The sequence below is a fragment of the Podarcis liolepis genome (assembly GCF_965112155.1).
Source record: "Podarcis liolepis genome assembly, chromosome: 13".
Lineage (NCBI taxonomy): Eukaryota > Metazoa > Chordata > Lepidosauria > Squamata > Lacertidae > Podarcis > Podarcis liolepis.
Window position 1 is genome coordinate 25856161 of NC_139573.1, and position 24708 is coordinate 25880868.

The 24708-nt window shown below is 39.1% G+C and overlaps 4 protein-coding genes across 4 annotated transcripts in view; all 4 read right to left on the bottom strand.

The window, feature by feature from the left end:
• LOC310691042 (olfactory receptor 14A16-like) overlaps nt 1-24708 on the bottom strand; it is a 242514-nt gene that overhangs the window by 45161 nt on the left and 172645 nt on the right. The window lies entirely within an intron of this gene.
• On the bottom strand, nt 2062-2994 carry LOC310691628 (olfactory receptor 4D1-like; the record flags this gene model as incomplete). Its single annotated transcript, XM_083471486.1, has 1 exon — nt 2062-2994. One exon carries the CDS (start codon nt 2992-2994, stop codon nt 2062-2064), a length of 933 nt encoding a protein of 310 aa, XP_083327612.1.
• LOC310691629 (olfactory receptor 4D1-like) lies at nt 6759-7724 on the bottom strand (the record flags this gene model as incomplete). The annotated part of the gene is made up of 1 exon (XM_083471487.1): nt 6759-7724. The coding sequence occupies one exon, from the start codon at nt 7722-7724 to the stop codon at nt 6759-6761; it is 966 nt and encodes a 321-aa protein (XP_083327613.1).
• LOC310691630 (uncharacterized protein) lies at nt 11584-17450 on the bottom strand (the record flags this gene model as incomplete). Its single annotated transcript, XM_083471488.1, has 2 exons — nt 11584-12539; nt 16535-17450. 2 exons carry the CDS (start codon nt 17448-17450, stop codon nt 11584-11586), a joined length of 1872 nt encoding a protein of 623 aa, XP_083327614.1.

A 24708-nucleotide genomic window follows, 5' to 3' on the forward strand; every position in this document is an offset into this window, starting at 1 on the left:
AAGTAAGGTAAGCTAATAGTGGGGAATCTCTGAGCCAAATGCAACTATGTAAGCCTCTCTGTCTGGTTCTCAACACCAAATCTGTGAGGCAGAGTGAAGCACCCACCACAGGTGGCCGAAGCACAAGATGCAACACCCACCTCATCACTTCCACCACCACCAGAACACCTCCCCTCCTGCCGAGTTCAGCAAAATGGGAGGGCATTGCTGCTCATCTTCCCTGCCCCTTGGTTGGAGAAGATAAGCGTCAACGTCTTGCAGACTGCCACCCCTCTTGCTGAGTTTGGCATGCAGCAGAAGTGGGGGTGGGGTGAGGGGTGGGAAGCAGCAGTGAAATGGGATGGGCCACCCCTGCTCAAGACAACCCAGGCCACAACAACATCCACACCCTCAGGCCTCAGGGACACTCCAGAAGTGCACTGGCCTAGCTCACGTATCCCTGAACTATTATAATGCTCATTGTTTACATGGATGGTGTGTGTGTGCAGAGATGTGCTTGTATGGATTAAGAAATCTCAGATGCATTAGGCTTGCCATACGCCTGGAAAATTCCAGACATGCCAGGAAATCGGAGACCTAAAATGGCATCCTGGGGGGAATTTTGAATTTTAAGAGATGTCTGGAATTTCCCGTACATGTATTTTTGTTAAGGTTTTCTGTTGTTTTGTCCAGGAACTGAGTGAAGCAGTGCTCACCACAACAATAGTTTCTAGCAGCTGCAGAGACAGAACATAGGCCTAGCCCAGAAAATTTTCTAAGCCTGTTTTAAAGCCACCCAGGAATCTGCCATTCTTCTGCCCATTTGCCCATTTTAATTGTAGAGATCCTTTGAAACTGTTTACAATTTATTTTGTTTTAATCTCTCTGAACAATTTGGTATCAACAGCCACCACTCACTGCTAACACTAGATCGTTTATGTACAAGTTCAAAAGCACATGTTTAATACCAAACATTGGGGGATTCCAGTTGCTACCTCCCTTCATTTGGGAGAACAGACTATCCCTAACCTTTGCTTCCAGATCTACAACAATATGTGAGATATGTGAGCAGAATTCCCTGATATAACTCAATAAGCAAGTTGTTTCTTCTACATGCTGGTAGCTTGTAGGAAAGCCCAGACATGCAAGGATGAGTCATCAATTAACATAACATTGAAACAAAGTCATCAATTAACAAAACATTGAAACAAAGGTTAAATCAAGACACATAAAAAAAAAAATGTTGCAGGGAAATGCACTGTAAACCTCCTAATGGGAAATCACATTGCCCAAAGGTGGAACTCCACAGTGCCATCTGGTGTCACAGTGCTATAACACATTTAAAACCCGTTGTTTTTTTTTCTTTTTACTAATGTAGCTGATTCCAAAGACTCCATCTTCTTTTTTGCAGCTCTAACTGCACAAGCACCTTTTGCACTTGGTACAGTTCTCTGCGAGGCATCTGCAAATGCAAACCTCCACACAACTTTTATGCACATTAAACAGATATTTTACAAAGAAGATCTCTCTTCTTTTTACTCAGGAACATTTGGTGAAGTACGTTTGAAACTTTAAGTATTATTGTATTTTAAATAAGTACACAATGTTTTCTGAATTGCCTCTGTCTGTACGCTTCTTGACATTCTCAAATAAGCTTAAAGGTTTGTTAAGACAAGTCTTACGCTTGCAGAAGCCATGCTGCCTCTACTTCAGCAAGACCTGTCCTTCTATATGCTTGACAATGCTATTCCCATCCTTGAGTGTGGGCCAGTTCCAGCATCTCTTAGTTCTGCTGCCTCTCAGGTGGGCATCATTGCCATTATAAGAAAACAAGGGAGGCGTTCATGGTGAATTCTACCACCTTTTTTTTCTAAAAAACCCCAGCACTAACAGTAACTATTATATTATGCAAGCTGCATTATTACTTTATAATAATCCAAAGAAGCAAAATTGGTCTTTTATATTCAGATGAATCACAGCTCCGAAGCCTACAAATTATACTAATGATTAGAAAATATTTTATTTAAAATGTTCCAGAGCTTGCATCCTCTATGGCTGTCTGTGATGAACACAAAGTGATGGTTAAGTCCTTTTGAAAAGCAAAAGTTTTCTCATTATTTTCCCAACATTGTTTTTCATCTCTGTGTTACGCAAAGTAAAGATCATTGAGTTCAGCATTGGTGTTAAAAGGCTGTAGAGGACTGAGGCAACCTTGTCTCCTGGAAATACCTTGAAAGGCCGGTCGTAAATAAACATTCCTGGAACAAAGTTTAAGCTCATGACCATGATTTGTGCTGCACAGGTAGAAAGAGCTTTGTGCTTCCCTTCTGTGACATGTGCTCTAATCTTCACCAAGATGACAGTGTATGACACAAGCAAGATGAAGAAGATCAATGTGAGGAGCAGTCCACTGTTGCAAACCATCAGCAACTCTGGGATATACGTATCAGCACATGCCAGTTTGATGAGCTGTGGAATGTCACAGAAGAAATTATCCAGGATGTTGGATTGGCAGAAAGGCAGCTGAATGAGAATTCCAATCTGGACGATGGAGTGAGCAAAGCCACCCAACCATGACCCAGCTACCAGACCTATACAAACTCCTCTATTCATAATAACTAAATATCGCAGTGGCTTATAGATGGCTATGTATCTGTCCACTGCCATCACCACGAGTAAGAAGACCACAGCACCCCCAGTTAAATGGAAGAAGAAGATCTGTGCAATGCACCAATTGTAGGAGATGGTATGAGTATGGGAGAAGAGGTCCCATAATATTTTCAGTGATGTGACTGTCGATTCACTGATGTCTACGACAGCCAAGTTGGCTAGCAAAAAGTACATGGGAGTATGCAGGCTGGGGGTGGTGATCACAGTGACTATAATGGTGAGATTTCCTAACCAAGTTGTGCTGTAGACAGTGAGGAAAAGGAGGAAGAGAAGGGACTGTATTCTGGGATTCTGAGAGAAGCCCAGGAGGACAAATTCTGTTACTGCTGTGCTGTTCTTCTCCATGTGAGCATCCTACTGAGGCTCACTAAGGACCACTAAAAGTCATGTCATCAAATTACTTCCTCAAACAACTCTTGACATACCCATTACAGGTCCCCCACAACAATAAAATCATAAATTTGGGTTGTAGATAGACAATTGGACGTCATCAAGTATCACTTCATCTGTCCAGCATCACTAAAAAATGTAAACATTTTCCACGGTTCAAAAGTTGGCAAATCCCAAACATGTCTATGGAGAAGTAAATCATATTGAGTAAATGGGTCTTATTCCCCAGTAAAGGTATAAGGATTGCTTTACTTATTTTCGCAAGGGTCATGTGCCATATTGACATAATCTTATGGCAGTTTATTGTAGAAAATTTGTATGAATTCTAATTTGTTTTAGTCTATTATATGGTGGTTTTAACTTTCTGTATGTTTTAAATTATGATGTACATATGTTAGTGATAATTTTAGTGTGCTATCATTTTGGAAACAACTTTCAGGTTTCCCCCCTGCCCCCTACAATCAAGCAGTATCTAAATGTTATGAAACAGAATAAATAAATAAATTTCCACATTTTATACCACAACAGTCCAATTAGCTGGGAACTTTCCATTTCTAATTACAAAACAAGTTGAAAACTGTCATCCTAGAGAAGCACAGTTATTTCTCCTCGGTGAGTATCTGTTCAGACGAATAATGTAGTTCAGTGCAAAAAAAAGTCTATTAAACCATCACCAACATATAGCATTCAACTCATCATTCTCTTTTTAAATCATCAGTAATCCATGATAAGTTGAGCATTAGAAATCATGAAGGCAGAATATTGAAAAAAGGATCAAGCCCCATTTTTCTTTCTTCCAAAATTATTTCATTCCATTTGCTAGAGTCTAGAGCGTATTACTCCAAGAATGCCTTCTTATCTTCTATAGTGAACAAATTAACCTTCAGTGCTTCTGCTTTTAATACCAGAAATGAACACAGAGACAAGAGTAAGAAAAGAGCTATAATGAAATAGTGACTCCAGAAACCTGCACTTAAAGGATTACCTTTGAAGGAGAATAACCCTACAGTCTCCTGAAATGATAAGCAATGCTTATTGTCTCCTAGTAATAATATGAGATGACAAAGGATTTGTATCCAAAGGGGCTCTGGTGTTGGACATGGAGTCACTCCTATTCATATGTCTGCAAATAATAGAGATGCTATGAAATTGCTTATGAGTTTCAGCATTATGTGAAGAAGGCTGTACTAGGAGAAACTGGGGAATCAAAACACAGGGGAGATCATTAAGGTCCAATATGTGATTTATTCAACAGAGGCTCAGCTAATGTCGTGAGATAAGCTGAGTCAGGGGCACAGTCCACAAGATTTGGTTTATAAAATCTAAATGAATAAGTGTCAATGAAAATAAATAAATACTCCCGATGCCAACGGAATTGTTGTTCACCCACACATTCAGGGACTTGGAACCCTAACAAATGTGATTTTTTTAAATAAATGTGATCTAAAATCTACGAAAGCATATATATATATATATATATATATATATATATATATATATATAATGTTAATAAGATGTGCAAACCGATCTGATAAAGTCAATGTGATTTTTTAAAATAAAAAAATAATGTTAATAAGATGTGCAAACCGATCTGATAAAGTCAAAGTAGGAACCTGTGCAAAATAATTTCAAGAAGCAATGTCTTTGATTCAGACATATAGTGGTTTGGAACTCTACAAACAATAATAACGATTGGAAAAACTATATTAGTAACACTATAGTGGAGCTTGTAGAGCTCTCTATTGTCCTCTCTGATGAACACATAATAATTTAATAATAATTTATTATTTACACCCCGCCCTTCTGGCTGGATTTCCCAGTAATAGTGACAGTGTCATCCTTTTGGAAATTAGTGTTATCATCATGCATGTACAATATGCAATAATGATTCAGTTCCACTAAATCTGACATAAAAACATCACATGGTTAGTTAAATTTTTCAGAAAGATGATATTTTAAGTATTTAGTCATTCATGCAAAAAGTCCAGAAGACGTTTTCCAAGCTAATCCAATAAATGTCAATAATTATTGAGCACATTAACTTTTCTTTCTGCTTTGAAGATATCACAGAAATAGTAAATAACACATAAATAAAGAAATACATATAGGTCAAACTAGGGTCACTTTATTTATCTATACCATAAAAACTGCTGCAAAGGAAACACTACTGGTTCGGGAGCAAACCAGAACCTGAAAGAAACTTTAGCTTAGGGCAAAAAAAAAATCCTGATGCAAGAACTGGAGGCTTTACTATCCAGCCTTCATCCCATTCCTAGGCCACACAAAGAAGGTGAAGAAGTTAATGTTGTTTGTTATTATTTACTACTTATATGCCGAGTGTGTTGGTTCCCCCCCCCCATAAATGTTAGGTTAGATGATATATTGATGTATTGAATGATTCCCCATTCCTTTTCCTCCTCCTCTTATGGTATTTTTTGTGTCTGTGTGTCATAGGAGCCAACTGCTAGGGGCCATGGGGGTTTCACCCACCACAATAAAATATTTGAGGGGGCTAGGCCCCAACAAAGTTAATGGGCATCCCCATTCAAATAGTGTGTGTGCATGTATCATTTGATGCATGGCAGGGCTTGCCTGGGGCCCCATAATATTTTATTCAAGTTGGAACGCCATATATAAGAGGGTCCCAAGGTAGTGCCACATTAAGACCTTTAGAGGCCCTAAGCACTTACAAGATGTTGGTGCCCCCATATATATCTAATTCAAAATATCAACAATAATAAACCACGAAATAAAATTTTATTTTTTGAAATGAAACGAAACCTACCATATGATGGAAAATGATGTTTGGTTTTGTATAGTCTTCTGCTTTTTAGAATTGCAAAGTTTTTGATCAGATCCTCAGAACTAATCTTACATAATTTCTGTGCCCCCCCCTTCTTTGGTGCTAATTTTGCTTAATAGTTAATCCAGCCTTGTCCCTAGGCTAAAACACAATTACTCCCCTTCCCACACCTGAACTTCCCAAAGTGACTAAATTAAAGACCTGGTTTGTCTAATCAATATAGGACTGCCATATGTTCAGAATTTCCTGGACATAGCCAGGATTCAAACATCGAAAATATCGTCGGGGCAGAATTTTGGTAAAGCAGCTAAAGCATCTGGGAAGACTCAGGCGTATAGCAGCCCATATCGGAAGTGGGTTTTTTGATTATGTTCCTTTAAAAGCCAGGATTTTGCAATGGGAACCCTAAATTAATAGGACACCAGATCATCTAATGCCCACCACTCAATTATTCAGTATGGAGTATGTGAAAAACAACAAAACCCACAAACAAGGTAGATCAGCAAAAAAAATCCTACTTGGCCCCAAAGCAACCAGCAAATCACATTGATAGCTCAGACAGGCGGGTGCTGCTGCAAAGAGAAGAGGGAGAGGTGTGGATGCCCAGCTCTTAAACAAGGATGTCTGCCCCAGCCCCAAGCATAAAACATATGAGTGATGCAGGAGCATCACACAGGCTGTAGCAGCCTGGACAGGATGCCAATATGGCTTACTGCCCATAGGTGGAATACGCAGTAGAACAGGCCTTTAAGTGCAGGGACACACACACACACACACAGAGAGAGAGAGAGAGAGAGAGAGAGCGCTCCTGGGGGTGATTGAAGTCATCTTCACATGCATGGGAGTAGAAAGCAAAATAAATTTTAAATATGTAGTATATACTTTTAGAAAAACATCAACAAAAGGTGCTTATGTTCTATGTCTCTCTTTCATGAACACACAGTGATGGTTTTGTCCTTTCAGAAAGCAGAAAATTTCTTGTGAGCTTTCTAATTGTGTTTTTCATCTCAGTGTTACGCAGAGTAAAGATCATTGAGTTCAGCATTGGTGTTAAAAGGCTGTAGAGGACTGAGGCAACCTTGTCTCCTGGAAATACCTTGAAAGGCCGGTCATAAACAAACATTCCTGGAACAAAGTTTAAGCTCATGACCATGATTTGTGCCGCACAGGTGGAAAGAGCTTTGTTCTTCCCTTCTGTGACATGTGCTCTAATCTTCACCAAGATGACAGTGTATGACACAAGCAAGATGAAGAAGATCAATGTGAGGAGCAGTCCACTGTTGCAAACCATCAGCAACTCTGGGATATACGTATCAGCACATGCCAGTTTGATGAGCTGTGGAATGTCACAGAAGAAATTATCCAGGATGTTGGATTGGCAGAAAGGCAGCTGAATGAGAATTCCAATCTGGACGATGGAGTGAGCAAAGCCACCCAACCATGACCCAGCTACCAAACCTATGCAAACTTCTCTGTTCATAATAACTAAATATCGCAGTGGCTTGTAGATGGCTATGTACCGATCAACTGCCATCGCCACAAGTAAGAAGACCACAGCACCCCCAGTTAAATGGATGAAGAATATCTGTGCAATGCACCAATTGTAAGAAATGGTATTTGTATGGAAGAATAGGTCCCACAACATTTTCAGTGATGTGACTGATGACTCACTGATGTCTATGACAGCTAGGTTAGCTAATAGAAAATACATGGGTGTGTGAAGGTTGGGTGTTCTGATAACGCTGATTATAATGGTGAGGTTTCCAATCCATGTTGTGCTGTAGACAGTGAGGAAAAGGAAGAAGAGAGCAGACTGTACTCTTGGATTCTGAGAAAGCCCCAGGAGGATAAATCTTGTCACTGCTGTGCTGTTGTTTTCCATGTGAGCAACCTGTTGAATGATGTAAAAAAGCTTTTTTTTTGCAATGATCACTAAGGAGCAATAAAAATCATGCCACCAAATATTGTCCAAAGCAACTTATCAAGTACACCTGCCAGAAAATTTTACATATTAGAAGCTCTTCCTGATTCTAATGATAATATAGGTCATACAATACACTGGGTAACTTAGGTGGACAAAATTTAAGTCCAAGTGAATTCAACCAGACCTTTATATTGGTAGGATTTATGATCACTGTGATGTTTTGAAATTGGCACCCCTGTTACTGTATTTCTTTTGAACACTCTTATAAACAGGATTCTGTAATCATGGGTTTTTCTTTCATGTTGTTGTTGTGGTTGTTGTTGTTATAATATCTGTAACAATGTTTATAGATGTAAGGGAGCTGTACGTTGTATCAGTTCTATGTCTGATAGAACATTTAGTTAGTTGGCCGACATATATTCCATTATGTAGCCATTATATTGTTTACATTTTGGGGAATTGTAAAGATAATGGAAACATGAGTATAAACTACATTTCCTATGTTGGTCTTCCTCATCTCCATCAAATATTTTTAATATGCTGCCTAATATGCTAAAATGATAATATGCTGCAAAGTGTATTCATATGAATATACTAACCTATATTTCTATATAGCAAGTTTAATCTTCAAATAATAAACAAAAATATTGTTGAAATTTTTTTCCCCTCAGGGGCACAGTTTTAGACCAGAGTATTTAATTTTCTACAACTATATTTCTGAACCAACCATAATTTCAATATGCTGTTGATGCCACAACATTCCCATTAGCAGAGCATTTTCTGATTACAATTAGAAAAGACCAAGTTAATACAGGAATACTTCCATTTTCTTTCTAGAAGCACAGATTCTTTCACTTGGGGGATACCTCTTCAAAGCACATAGTTCAGTGCAGATAGCCAGTCAAACCATTCACCACCAACATTTAAGATAATCAGGATCAGGCATTCAGAAACTGAAAAAGATCCAAGTCCTATTTATTTTGTTTTTCTTTCCAGAAGCAGATGGGTCCCAGTTGCTAGAGTGCACAACATATTACTCTGAGATCTTTAAAGTTATTGTCTTTGGTGACCAGGTGGAGAATAGCTCTACAATATCCTGAATAGGGAACTGGGGCTCATTGTCTCTGAATAACAAATGAGAAAATGGATTTTGTGCACCTTGCTGGTGTTGGCTATGACCTTCCCTCCTTGGAAAGGAGGCTTGCTGCAAACTGAGAATGTAATTCAATGGAAGGGGACTTCATCCTCAATAATATGTCCTATAAATCATCTTTATCTTCAACATACCTTTAAATGTCATTAGACAACTTATGTAGTAGTAAAAGCCAGGAAATACGGACTAGTTCTTTGGAAGTGGGAACTTCCAAAAAAACCCTTGTGTCCCTTTTCAGCCAAGCACCTCATGATTCTTCAAGAAGTATGCTAGGATCAGAAGTTACAAAAAAGTGTTCTGTTCTTGATTCTCTATAATTTCATAGTCCCAGCTTTAATAAATGAAACTTTCAGTATGTCAGAGGGAGTGAAGTTAAGTAGGCTTCTCCCTATACAGAAATCACTAACACCTCCGGACATCCTAAATACCTGTAATACCTAAAACAAAAAACCATCACCATCATCCTCAACAACAAAACTATTGATTGAACTATGTGCCTAAAGCTACTTAGTACAGCCAAGGTAATAATAATGCAAAATAATTCCCCAAAAGGCTTGTCTGTGAATCCAGCTGGATTCTTATTAATCAAATAAACAATGGAAGACTCCAGCCACTGCACTCAAGCTTTATCAGACTTTGGAGAATAACTGTATCTGCACTGTGAATCGGGAACAAAACCACAAAGGGGATCATTAAAGATTTTCAAAGCTACAATCAGCTAAATATTGGCACAGACATTACAACAGATATTGTTTCTTTCCTTTTCCTCTTTTGTGAGCAAGACATACACATACAATTGAACTTACAAGTAATACATAGCTACAGTATTCCTGTGTTCTGCACTTACCTTGGTCCACGTTTATTAGTTGTTTCTGTTTAAGAATGTATATTTTCAATTTGTTACCTGCTCTGTTCTAAAATGTGGATATTTTAGGGGGGGGGTATTATTTGACTTTCATTTGTGATATTTTAGGGTATTTTGAACCATGTAGAGATTTTAATAGAAATACAAAGTGGCATATAATTTACCTAAATAAATAATTTTAAAAGATACAGCAAAGCAAGTATGGAAAAGAAGTTTAACAGTTAGAGAACCAATCAGAATGTTTGGACTATGACCTGGAAGATGCATATTCAAATCCATACTCATATATGTGAATAACTTGAGGAACTTGGGTCAATCAATATCAGCCTAAGCCATTTTACAGGGGCAGTGTGAACAGCATATATTTAAAGCACATTATTTCCATGAAATAATCTTGTGAACTGTAGTTTACTCCTCACAGAGCTACATTTTCAAAACCCTTATCAAACTACACTTCACAGGATTATTTCAAGGAAATAATATGCTTTAAATATTCTTGTGAGAATAAGTGCAAGGAGGAGAACCATGTTTACAGTTTTTAGAGGGAAAGGGTACGTGTGTGTACAGTACAGAGAAACTACATAGCTTTGTTGAAAGCCATTTTGTCTTTGTTCAAAATTCTTCAGATCCCTGTTCCATGCTAACACGAGGTCCTACACTTGATTCAAAAAAATTGCTTTAGGTAAAACTCAGTGGCAACTTAGGAATGCATGAACTCACCACATTAAGTCATTTCATACATGTTGTGTCACTGTTTCATGATTGCTAGTGAATGGGACAAAGAGAGGCCAAGGCTGGGGTAAAACAAGGCAACAACTTTATTGGTTGTTATTATATTATGTGTTGGCATAGCATACAGGCAGGGATCCTGGCATCAGTCAGCTCAGCTGCTGGCTGATGCCTCTCACACACCCCAGTTTGTCGACTCAGGACTCAAAGGGGAAGGGAGTGGGCCACATTGCAAAGGCTATGCTTGACAGGGCCCAACTCATGACATTGGTGTGAGGCAACCATTCTCAGCCCCCCTGAGTTGAATCTGAGACTGTACATGACTCCACCCAAGACCCCTTATCAGGGTTCCCTTATTTGGCTATGGATTATGGCCCATACTTCTCACATGCCAAAAATTAAAAGTTGTGACACAGTGTTACTTCAAACCATTTTTTTAATTACAAAGCTATATATGTTGTTATAAAGAATATACTAAAAACAAAGCAAAAATAATAATATGCAGATACCAATGTCCAAAATTGAACTTAGACACAAATTTGAGGGAGGGCAAAGAATGTATATAACATGCTGTTGAAATGTGTACAAGAATAAAATGTAATTTTAATCTCACATGTAGATAGTGTATCCCCAATGATTACCTTCCTTTCTGCACCTCTGTCAAAAAGTCACCCACTGTGACAAAGTGTGGGTTCTTGCCAAAAACAACTTCTCTTGAAATTATTCAGATATTTCCTCTGAGGAGGAAAATATATAGCCATGATGGATTTTTACTTCAGCTAAAATTGAGTGGCAAATCTAAGAGTACCCATTCTTAGTGAATTTTCAAATTGGATCACTATAAACTATAACACCATATAACTGTAACACTAAAACATCTTCAACAGTCCCTGTAAAACTGAGACTGTTTTGGGCACTGCAATCTCCCCCTCCCTCCAAAAAGCACTTTTTGGGCCTATGTTTTTGGATCACCCCTCAAAAAAAGTGTCTTTTGGGGCCACAATATTGTGTGAGTTATTTGACTTGCGTGGGTTAGGGTTCTGAGAACAGCAGTCTCTATGAGTAAGATGTCATTTTGATTCAGTTATTTTGAATAACATATTATTACCAACCAGTTTTCGAATGCTGTTTTTCATTTCTGTGTTCCTCAGAGTGAAGATTATTGGATTTAGCACTGGAGTGATTGCAGTGTACAAGACCGAGGTTATTTTGTCCACTGGAGATACCCGGAAAGGGCGGTCATAAATGAACATTGCTGGAACAAAATGTAAGCTCATTACTATGACCTGTGCAGAACATGTAGAAAGGGCTTTGTGCTTCCCTTCTGTGACATGCATTCTAATCTTCACCAAAATCATAGTATATGATACAAGTAAGATAAAAAAGATCAGTGTGAGAAGCAGTCCACTGTTACAAACCATCAGTATTTCTGTAATGTATGTGTCTGTGCAAGCCAGTTTGATTACTTGAGGAACATCACAGTAAAAGTTGTCCAAAATGTTGGGCCCACAGAATGGTAACTGAAGTACCAGTGCTACCTGGACAATAGAGTGAGCAAAGCCACCCAACCATGTTCCAATAACCAAGCCTATGCAAGCTCCTTGGTTCATAATAAGTAAATATCGCAGTGGTTTATAGATAGCTATGTACCTGTCAACAGCCATAACAACTAGGAAGAATACTACAGCACCTCCAGTGCAATGGAAGAAGAACATTTGGGCGATGCACCAGTTGTAGGAGATGGAATTTGTATGAGAGATGAGGTCCCACAGCATTTTGAGTGCAGTTACTGTGCAATCACTGATGTCTATTACAGCCAGGTTGCATAAAAAAAAGTACATAGGTGTGTGGAGGTGGGGTGTGTAAATCACTGTAATTATAATGGTGAGGTTCCCAAGCCAGGTTATGATGTACATGGTGAGAAAGATAAAGAAGAGAATGGACTGAACCTTTGCACTCTGAGAGAAACCCAAGAGAATGAATTCTGTCACTGTTGTATTATACTTCTTCAGAGCCATTTGGTGTCCTTACAATATAGCTGCAAAGAAAGTAATCATAGTGAGAGCATTTACTTTTTCAATAATAACAAAAATATTTGGAAAAAGAAAGTTTCTTTATGTCCATGATTTATTTCTATCAAATGTTCATTGTGAATGGGAAATTCAGTGTTAGTTACAGCAGTGAAATAAAAAGGCCTTTCTGTATTATTTAAAGCACTGACATCTATGAAGTAGGCCTGGACCCACTACAGTGGTACCTTGGTTCTCAAGTTTAATCCATTCCAGGAGTCTGTTCATCTCCTGAAACCATTCAGAAACCAAGGCATGGGTTCCAATTGGCTGCTGGAGCTTCCTGCGCTCAAGCAAAAGCCGCATCGGATGTTCAGCTTCTGAAAAACATTCATAAACTGGAACACTTACTTCCGGGTTTGCGGTGTTCAGGAGCCGATTTGTTCGGCAACTAAGCTGTTTGGGAACCAAGGTTCCACTATACTGGGTTACAGCTGGACCTAAGGTAGGTCGCATCAGCAGCAGCACCACAACCATATTAATATATAACAAAAAAGATGTAGATCCCCAAATACATGGAATAAAGTTGGATCTTGGCTCATAAAATGTTGAAGAATACCATTTTCAAGAGCACCAGTAATTGCCCAAAATCTAGGCCAGCTCAATAATTTTTTTTTGCCTGGGGTGAAGGACAAGATGATCAACATTCCAGCATCACAAGCCAAACACTGAATCTAATTTCATATCCGGTTATGGGGCTGTGGTCATCACCACACCTCAGGACAGTACACTAGTTTAGAAAGCACAGGGCAGGTGTGAAATTATTTACTTCAACCACTCACCACCACTCCCTGCCCCTCAGCATATGCCACATAAGATAGCTATCTCATTCCACCCAAAGGTAGTGCTAGCCCTTTCCAGAATCCACCTTTGTGTGTATAAGTAGTTCCTCAATATTGACAGACTATATTAGGCAAGTTGTTGTGATACTAAAACTTAAGCTACTTGAAGGAGTAGGGGCCACAGGACATTTAGAGAAGCAGTACTATGTTCCAGGAAAGGAGAAGATCCTGCATTGACACACTTGATGATTGAAACTACAGAGATACATATTTCGAAGAAACCTGAGAAACCTAATACAAGCTCTATTCTTATGCCATCATTTAATTTAGCGGTCCAGTCCACAAATCCTTACTCCAGATTTTCACAACCTGGTGTTCTTCCAATGTTGGATTCCCACTTCCATCAGCCCAGCATGTCCAATGGTTAGAGAGTTAAGAGTCCATCAACATCCAGAGAACACCAAGTTGGGCTATTGTGGGCATACACAGAGAGCAGTACTCGACAAAATTTGGTTTGCTCATCTTAATGCAAACTGTGAGAGGTGATTCAGTTTTCTCTGGGATTCAAAACATGAGAAATACAGAATCACCCCTAGCTTGTATCTCAAGCTCAGGATTAGAGGTCCTGTGGCCCTCCAGATATTGATGGAGTCCAGTTCTCATCAACTTCAGCTTGCCTCGCTATTTGTCAGGGATGGTACAGCTACAAACCAACAACAGCTGTTCTGGAAAGCACAGGTTCCTCATCCTTGCCATAGATTACAATTTCCAGTTGACAAAGTGAGATTCAGATGATTTTCTAATTAGCAAAAAGGAGATGTTCTGTTGTCTTACCTGTTTCAGCTACTTCACATAAGATTTAGAAGCAGTTTCACAGTGGGTAAGTATAAAATCCACGTCTATCATCGTTCCAACAAATTATCTCTCTTGTTATGACTTCAGATTGTTTGCTTCAGCTCACCATATTTCTTTAGCAGCTTTAGAGACCATAACAGTATAAAACCTTTTTACTTCAGTTCACATAGTGCATTTTCTTGACAAATGTGTGAGAAGCAGGAAGAGAAAGCAAACTTTTGAAGACAAAAATCTTATGGATAGAAATTATTAGCTGAGAGTTACATTTTGGAATGCAATTTCATTCAACTGTACAGTAAAGCAGCATTTCGTAAACAATACCAAGCTGAAAACTCTCTAAGTTTCCAATGCAGGAGAAGAGAGATGAACTGATAAACATTTGTTTGCAGAGATTTTGAATTCTGCTATATTGTTGTATGCACCACCAATCTCTGAGTGGTGCAAGATTCAGGGGTTCTAGGTGCTTACCTAGGTTTTGGCTTCCTTGGAATGAGGGACGGTGGAGACTGTGGTGTCTGTATGATATATGGTTGTTTTTACATATATATGCAACCTGAGTCTATGATGTAGCATTAACACCCCAGTATGGTATTGCTTCTCCCATAGCCACAGCCTTGGATTCCAGCAGAAATCAGGCATGGCTCTGTCCCTGAGCTGCCTAGCCTGCAGCCTCCTGCTTCTAGCTTCTAGCTCTCTCACACCTTAACTCTGGTTTTTGTCTTTGTAACTACCAGATAGTTGAGGGAGGGTGCCTCCTGGTGAGAGCCACTTCCTTTGTTACCTTAACAACCCATACTTAGGGGCATCATGTCTGGCTGTTCCAGCAATGGGATCCTGGTTGGATCCAGTAATTAGAAGAGACTCAGGCATACAGCCTATCCACTCCACCCCCCAAAAAAGAACCACTTCACAACAATATTCTTCTCAAAGGCAGCTTTGAAAGTGAACAAGGCACACAACTGAGAGCTTCCAGCATCCTATCTAGGTCCCCATTTCCTAGATCAATGATGCAATACACTCATTCTCTATTTATTTGTTCCAGTGTTCATCCATCACAGTTTTACAAAGTAATCTACAATCCTTCCTGACACAATGGAGTTAGCAGAGGCTGCCTTCAGTGTATAGAGAGATAACAAATAACTGTTTTCAAATGGCATTATGGGGGTGGAGAAACATTCAATGAGCACATTGTGGTCTTCTTATTCTCTTACCTTTTTAGAGAGCAGCACTGAGCTTCCCCAAATACCCAAGTTATTGCTTTCAGGATTTTTGCCTTGGACCTCAAGGGATTTCATTAACAAGTGCATATATTTTTAAAGGTCCCCTCTCCCATTGTATTTTATGATAATTCTCAGGTGTGCTGATATGAACTTCCTGTGAGAATGCGCAGAGCCACACACTTGCACCTCAATGAGTTTTGACAGAATATAATGCTCTTCTAAAATTAGGGATACTTCTTTGGCAGCTCCACACCTAAACAGAATATATCAGTGCCACGATTTAATTTATTGGCTCAGTCCACAAATCATTACATCTTTCCTTCATTACCACTGACACCCTTCTTGTTGGTTACCCACTCCAGTAAGCTCTAGCCAGCATGTCCAATGGACAGAGAGTTGGAGCCCATCAACCCACAAAACTGTGCAAAATACAATTTTGTTTGCTCAACTGAGAGGAAGTTATGTCTGTTGTTTCCCTCTGCAGGAGCTTTGTTATGGGTTTAAATAAGGAGGTCCAAGTTCACCCCAGGTTTTGTTCCTGTCTCTTGATTTGGCCTTGAGTTTGCAAAAGATCACGATACTTTAAGGCTTTTACTTTTATTTAAAACACTTATAATTAGCACCAAAATGAAGAGCTGGTGTATAACTCTAGTAAATAAAAAAGACTTAGATTAAAATATGCCCCCCAACCCTCCCCTTTAAATCACAAAAGACATGAGTCAGTCAAATTTAGCCACTTTAATACCATTGAAGCAGAGGAGTAAAAGCACCTATTTATTTATTCCTTTTTTGAACAAAAATATTCACTTTCACTTCTTCCAGGTTACACACAGAGTGGGAAGGCGCACATACATGGTAATAACTACATTTTATCTTTGCAACAACCTTCAGAAGTAGGCAAGAGTAACAGAAATTAAGGAACCCAAGTTAGTTCTCTGTCTAGGTGGAGATTTGAATCTGGTCTTCATGACCTATGTCCAACATACTACAAGCTGTCTTATACTGACTCTCTCCCATTTAAATAAAAGAATCCTAAAACTCCAATTGATGGAATATCCTGTAACATTCATTTCTTAAGAAACATTATGATTTTACTGAATGAAAGTTTCATGCAATCCTTCACCTTCTCATTCCTCAGACAATATATGAAAGGGTTTAGCATGGGTGTCACTATTGTGTTCAGTACTGTGCCTATTTTGTTGAAATCCAGAACATTCCCTTTGGTTGGACGGACATAAATGACAATTGAGCTCCCATAATACAATGATACCACAGTGATATGAGAAACACAGGTTGAGAAAGCTTTCTTTCGACCTTGTATTGATGGTATCTTCAATACAGCAACAATAATATAAATATAGGACACAACTGTTATAAGAAGTGAACCCAGAAGCAATATGCAAGATGTCCCAAAATCAACCTTTTCCGCCAATGATGTTTCAGCACAGACAAGCTTGAGCAAGGGGGCGCTGTCACAGAAGAAGTGGTTGACTATATTTGGGCCACAGAATGGAAGGCCAGCTGTTACAATGCTGGGAACTAGAATAATCAGAAAGCCACCAATCCATGATCCCAAAAGCAGCTGGAAACAGGCATTTCTGTTCATGATGGATGCATACCGCAATGGGTAGCATATTGCAACGTAGCGATCAAATGACATTACAGCCAGAATGAAGAATTCAGTTGAGCCCATGAGGAAATAGAAGAATGACTGAGTAAGGCAGCCTACAAAGGAGATGGTCTTCTTCCCCGTGATAAAATTTATTAGCATTTTAGGCATGACAGCTGATGTGATTATGAGTTCCAGGAATGAAAGGTTAATCAAGAAAATATACATGGGCAATTGAAGCTGGTGATTGGCCAGGACTAGTGCAATTAATGTAACATTACCGGTAATGGTCAATGCATATATAATCAGGAAGGTAATGAAGATCACAATCTCAACAGAGTGGATTGTCTCAAATCCCAAAAGGATGAACTCAGTCACAATAGTCTTATTATATTTCTCCATATTTTCATGCATTCTATTTTATAGGAAACAATATATTAGGAAAAGAAAGGAAAAGAAAGAAACAGAGTTGTTCACTAGGCATGTGCAGCAACCACAAGATTCACTCTTAATCCATATTTATAGCATTTGGAAGCAGCCTGATTGGTGCTGCATCCAAAACAGTTGTTCTGATTCTGTGTTCTTCTTTGATTTGTTATTTGGAGCAAAATCTTATATGAAATATGAAGCTCTCTTTTGCTCCCATTGAGTATAATGGAAAATCTCCCACCAGGAATCAGCCCCTACCCTCTCTTCAACATCCCTTCCCCATTTGGTTTCTGGGTGTTTTCTCAGTCAGCTTCTTTGTATCTCAGAAGAGAAATGAAGTTGTCATTATTGAATGTCGAATCAGGAACTCAATGCCAAATTTGATGAAACAACCAAATTTTTTGAACCAATGTCCTTCTCATGTCCTTATGAGGGGGTCAGCTGATATATTTTTGAAACCAATTCTTAACTGTTGATGGATGATCTTGTACATTGGATCTGTAGCAGGTGGATTTCTTGGAAATTACAAAATTAAGGAAACATTTTTTTAAAAAATCATGTTTTATTTATAATGCATTTCTAACTCAAGAACAGAAAGTTTTCTTATGTTTCAAATTGATGATTTGGGTCATCAAAGAGATACATGTGTTAGTTAAAGGGTATGAGAAAACCCAGGGGGTAATTTTAGATTCTGGATGTAGTGCTGTTATGAGGTCCTCATTAAATTATCAGGAATGTTACTTCAGTTGTGAAACACCCTATTAATATTATTTTCTCTTCCCTCTCCCTACAACATTCTGCTTAATTCCTGATGAGTTATTGAATGGAGCAATACAGCCAGGACCAGTGGAGTCTAAAACTCCACTTGCCAAAGAAATAGTATTTAAGTACTAAATGTTTTACAACCCAGACCTAAACATGTATACAAAAGCTATGTTGCCCCAGCCTCATGGTTAAAGTGGCAGTGGTGGTGGGGGAATAATTCAGTTCATGTTCAAAGCAAATGTACCTAATTCACATTTCCAAAACTATATGAAAACTGAAACACAGCCACCCTTCATAATTCACATGTTTTTGAATTTCACAGTGCAGTTAATCAGTCAAGTACCATTAGCAAAAAAAGAAGTATTTACTAAGGTAAATAGTGCATGAAAATGCTTATATTAGTGAAAATAGCATTAAATACATTATAAAAGAAGCATATTGAGCAAAGTTTCACATAAAATTGTTTATATTAGGAGAAATAGACACTAAACTGGTGATAAAATTTCATGAGATCTTTTAAAATAGAAACTGATGCGGAAAAGTGGAGAACTGAGAAAGCGAGGGAAACCAAAATTGGTCTATGAAACTATATTTGGGCAGAGCTTGTGTATCCAATTTCAGGCTCCTCTTTTCTAACATAGCATTTATCAGCCTACCTCTAATAACTCCAGATAAATCTCTAAAAGTCATCTGATGGTACAGAAAGAGATCATATTCCCATAGCAGGATTTATGATGCTTACCTTTACAAATCCCAGCAGGAAAAAAAGTGGAGGGACAAACAGTGAGAGTCTTATTTTTGGATATTCCAAATATGTCCCTGCAGAAGTTCTAACAGAAGGAGAATATCAGATAAATGGAACCAAATGCTCTCTATAACCAATAATTTGGAAACTTCTCTGTATTTCTCATCAAGTTTTCTTTAAGTGTGTGTGTGTGTGTGTGTGTGTGTGTGTGTGTATTACTGATATTCAGTGTGTTAATTATTTCAGAAGTTATACTACTATTTAATGATTCAAGCCAAATTAATGCTAATGATGATGATAAAAATGCCTACTTGTTTCTATTCAACTTCATCCATAGAAAGACAACATTGGCCCATATTTCAAGATACTCTGAGTCTGCAAAGAGAATGAAAAGATAGCACGTTTCCTTATATTATCACTGACAAATCCAAAGTATTAATTATTCCATCTTCTAAAATCATGCAACGAACCTCTGGGAAGCAATTAAAAAACTGCTATCCAGAGATTAAGAATTTCATATTCTTTTTTTAAAGTACAAAATGTACAATTATTATGGATTGAATCAACATTAAGGGCTCTTCCACGCGACCTGTGCCTAGAATTATGGGTCTGAGTAGTTTCCCCCCTGCTCCACAAAAACCCCATTATTTAGCTCTAAACTGGAGCAACCCTCAATCTGAAGAAACTCCAAAATGCTGTTTGCTCTGCTTGAGCACTAAGAAGTGGTTTTCCCCAGGTGTCTGCCAAAATCAGCAGTCTAGCTGCTGCATTAAGCACTAGCTGGAGCTTCCAGAACAAGCCCGTGGGCAACCTCACACAAAGTGCAATATAAGTTTGCAAATACATCACATGGGTTTCATTAACTATAATTGTGAACAGATAAATATACCAGTAGGGGACTGAATTTTTGAAACTGAAAGTTCAGACCTGAATATTAGAAGGGGTTGATAGGTTGGCTGGAATGAAAGTTTCAAATCAATACCCTTCTTTGCACTTCAAGGGGGAAAGCAAATTTTTGTAAACCAAGCCAGTGTGGTTGCTATTTTCTGCTCTATTCCAAGGAGATGTTTGAAAATATATTATGATCATCCCAATGAAAATGATGGCAATCTGCCCAATGGAAATAAAGTTTGACTCTGACAACATTGAAATTTGACTTTTGTCTCAAACAGTAGCCAATCTCTGATTTTTGGTGTGATATGATATCGGTCCTGCAATGAACAGAAAGTCAACTAGTAAGAGGTTACACTTAGGATTAATAACTCTTTTTTCAATTAGAACCTTTCTTGTGTTCAGATCAGATCTTAGAACAATGATGTAGCATTTTGGAAGAAATATGCAAAGGAAGAGGCCAGTGTTGGAGGCCAAGATGGCAAAAACTTCCACAGCCACAATGTATTTCCCCTTGGTGCTCAGGTAACCCAGAATGAAGGAGATCCAAACACTGCAAAATACCAGCATGCTGAAAGTGATGAACTTGGCTTCATTGAATGTATCTGGCAGTTTCCTGGCCAGGAAGGCTACTGTGAAGCTGATCATGGCCAGAAAGCCCAAGTAGCCCAAGACACAGTAGAACATGGTGATGGAACCTTCATTACATTCCAATATAATATGTCCAGCCTGTGAGTACATGTCAGCTTTGGGGAAGGGAGGAGAAGTTAACAGCCACACAATGCAAATACCCACTTGAATGAGTGAGCAGAAAAGAGCAATGGAGGTGGCTACTTTCTGCCCTAGCCATTTCCTCATGCTGTTGCCCGGCTTTGTGGCCAGGAAGGCCAGGACCACCATGATGGTTTTCGCCAACACACAGTAAACTACAACAGATAAAATGATGCCAAATGCTGTTTGTTTGTTTCTTGCAGTCTCAGCTACAATAGAGTGTTTGTGTACACAGTCATGTTTTCACATTGCACTTGACTCTGAGAGCAACAGGACATCATCAAGTCTTGTTGCTCTATTTAAAGCACACAGAAGAAAGAAGCCCAGCGCACTCATGGCTCCTATGAGCAAGTGGGTAGAAATGCAAATAATCATAATCATAATAAAAGTACAAGGCAAGTGAAGAAGCTCGTGGACTAGCTCATAAAGGGACTCGTGGGACTGCAGATTTATAGGATTCATGATCTGTTTTGCTTCATGATCCACCCAGATTGAATCAGCTGAGTCCACTTTGAAATCCAAGTTCTGTGGGTTTCTGCTCTGTCCCTACTTCCAAGAACATTACTCTTACCTCTAAGATCCATGGGTAACAGTGCTGCAGCATCTGGACAGTAACATATTTTTATTCAGTTGTGACTATAAGCTGCTAAGTATTTTCCTACGTGTTTAAGTCTGTCGTTCCACACAACATCTATCCCAGTGAGGGTGAACTCATGGTTTGGGGAAATACTTGCAAACTTGGGTTTAATGACAGAGAAATTGGGGTAAATGATCCAGTTGATGATATCATAGCCAGCCAAAACTTCTCCATATTCAATCAATACTTCATGCCCTGCACCATTGTTAAAATGGATGTTTTTTCAGTATGGAATTCAGCTGAATTGGAAGAAAATAGAAGAAACAAATTCTGAAATTGTCCATTATTTATTCTGCAATTCTGTCTTGGGAGCAAGTCTCATTGAACTCAACAGGACTTATATCTGCATAGACAGATAGAACATATTGAAAGAGCAACCGGAACCCTGCAGGATTTATGACTTAGCTCAACAGCTGTTGCACAAAGGCATCAATCCTGCAGGGTGCTGCTTCAAGGAAGGGGTATCAGGCAGGAAGGAAAGTCAGGGCTCCTACCTTCTCTTGGGAAGATTCAGCCAGTGGTCAGGTATGTTTTGGCTTTTCCACTGGTTTTTCCACTTATTCCCTCCCTCCCTCTCTTTCTTTCTTTCTTTCTTTCTTTCTTTTTAATACTCTATCCCCCCCTCCGACAGCCCTAGATCTTTCTGGCCCATCCAACCTAATCTACAGTGGTTTGTGGCTTTCACAAACCAACTCAACCAGTGCCTCCAAATAGACACAATTTGGCTCAGGGATCAGCCAAATCCAATGCATAGTAGGAATAAATCTTCATTCCTTTATGCCAGAATAGTTCTGTTCCCTTTTCAGGAAACGGCATCTTAAGAGAGCCAGTGTGGTGTAGTGTTTAAGAGCAGTAGACTCGTAATCTGGTGAACCGGGTTCGATTCCCTGCTCCTCCACATGCAGCTGCTGGGTGATCTTGGGCTAGTCACACTTCTCTGAAGTCTCTCAGCCTCACTCACCTCACAGAATGTTTATTGTGGGGGAGGAAGGTAAAGGAGATTGATAGCCGCTTTGAGACTCCTTAGGATAGTGATAGGGAGCCTAGGACTTGCCAATCAGAAGGTCAGCGATTCGAATCCCCATGACGGGGTGAGCTCCCATTGCTCGGTCCCTGCTCCTGCCAACCTAGCAGTTTGAAAGCACGTCAAAGTGCAAGTAGATAAATAGGTACCCCTCTGGCAGGAAAGTAAACTGTGTTTCCGTGCGCTGCTCTGGTTCGCCAGAAGCGGCTTAGTCATGCTGGCCACATGACCCAGAAGCTGTACACCGGCTCCCTTGGCCAATAAAGTGAGATGAGTGCCGCAACCCCACAGTCGGTCACGACTGGACCTACTGGTCAGGGGTCCCTTTACCTTTACCTTTATAGGGTAGTGATAAAGCAGGATACCAAATCCAAACTCCTCCTCCTCCTCCTCCTCCTCTACTTCTTCAAAGTCTACTGTCCACATGAATACAGCATAGCAGACTTCCCTAATTCTCTTATAAACTCACCAGCATACAAAACATTGACCTATTTGTTTATTTGTATTTGGTTCTCTAAGTAAACAGTTTTCCTCATTAGACATCCTGTCAAGCTCATAGACTTTATTATGGCAATGTATTTACCTGCCATGATGGAATATTCAGCTGTCCAATTCTGTCTCTTCTTCGTCTTGACTCATGGATGGCATGTAAAGCATGGGCTATAGCATAGACAGCATTGTAGATACCATAGGTCTCACCAGTCATATCCATTTCAAATGTATACTTGGACAGATATTCCAGTTTCTCTTTGCCTGTGCACATATTGCTTTGTGAACAATGTGAAAAGCTGTCTTCATAAAAATAACAAATGAAAGCAGTTGACCAGAAATCCATGAAAAAGCGAATCACTGGCTTGTCAGACATAAAGCTTCCGAGAAACTCATGGAAACCTGGCACAGGCTTTTTGTGGACTGAAAAAGAAAAGGCACCATTGTACGTTTCTGGAGGTGTTACAAATAAACCAATATGCTGTTTGAAATCCCACCGAGCAGTTATGATCCAAACTTTCCCAGGATTGATCTTCCAATTTTGTCCCATGAGGTTTTGTAATCCACTCATTGAATTATAGTCTCCACTGACTATTACCACATTTATCTCACTTAAGAAAAGTTCTGTATATAACTTTGACATATAGTTGCGATAAGTTTCATGCCACACATATTTTGATTCTCCTACTTTATACTGGCGGGCAACACAAATGCCATACTGCAGAAGCAGAGATGTCAGGATCTGATCAAAGCTTTCTCCATCATCATCATTTGAAACAATGAGCCCCAATGGGAAATTTGTTGTACCTATAAGTGTAGACTCATACGCACCATAGTTAAACTGATGGAGAAAAAACAGTGCTGATGAGAGCAAAGAAATAGCACATGTCTGAGCTGTTGTTGGGAGCTCCTAGAATCCAATTATACTATTAACTTTCAATATATGAAATGCATAATTTCCCCCCACTGCATAACTAATATTAGCAAGTAATGTTGGCATAATACTTCCCAGCCAGCATAATCATGAAGTGGTGCAAACTTAAATTTCTGCAAAAAATATATTAAAAAGTTTCAATGCTTTAGACAAAATGAATGGATTAAGTGTGGAATCCCACACATACTCACTGGGAAGTTAGCCCCCTTGAACTCAATAAGACTTGCTTCTATAAAGAAATGGGTTTGCATTTCAGGATCGAGGGTGGGTGGGTGGGTAATTTCAACTTTCTCCTCCTAAACCAAGACAAAGTGTATAGCCTTAATTTATTTTAATTACATGTTGTGATAGCTCAGTCAGTAGAGCATGAGACACTTATTCTATGTTTAATAATTCTTTATATTAAATTTCCATGTTCTGAGATTACAGAGGTGAATTCAATTAGCTCAGTGGATAACCAAGAAGAAATGGGTGCCACACACAAAAAAAATACACACATACCTGTGGAATCTTGAAGACACTTGAGACTGTTGCCACCTCGTAGGCATTTTTTGCATTGAGACCAGCAATGACAGCAAACACATCCTGTCAATCTTATTGTAGTTCAGTGCTGAATAATTATCAGCATGCTCTTGATTTGTTGTTTGCCGTTCATGAGATCAATATTTGAAAATCCACATATTTGCTGGGGAAAGAACTTTGAATATAAACTACTTCCTTTGCAAAGTGGAAAAACTGCTCCTTTTAAAAACAGGTTTAATGATTTTATTTCCAAAGGAGGCTTGCAAAGCTTACTGCGCAGTACTTCCTAAACACCATTCGCCAGCTGAGTGTCAGTTGTTGAGCTTTTTTGACTTTTGGAAATTCCCCCGTACAATTTCAATTCCACTTTTCAAATCCGGGAATCTCCTGGGAAATCAGGACAAATGGCAGCCCTACAATCAACTGATCAGCAGTGCCTGCAAAGCCTCTTTT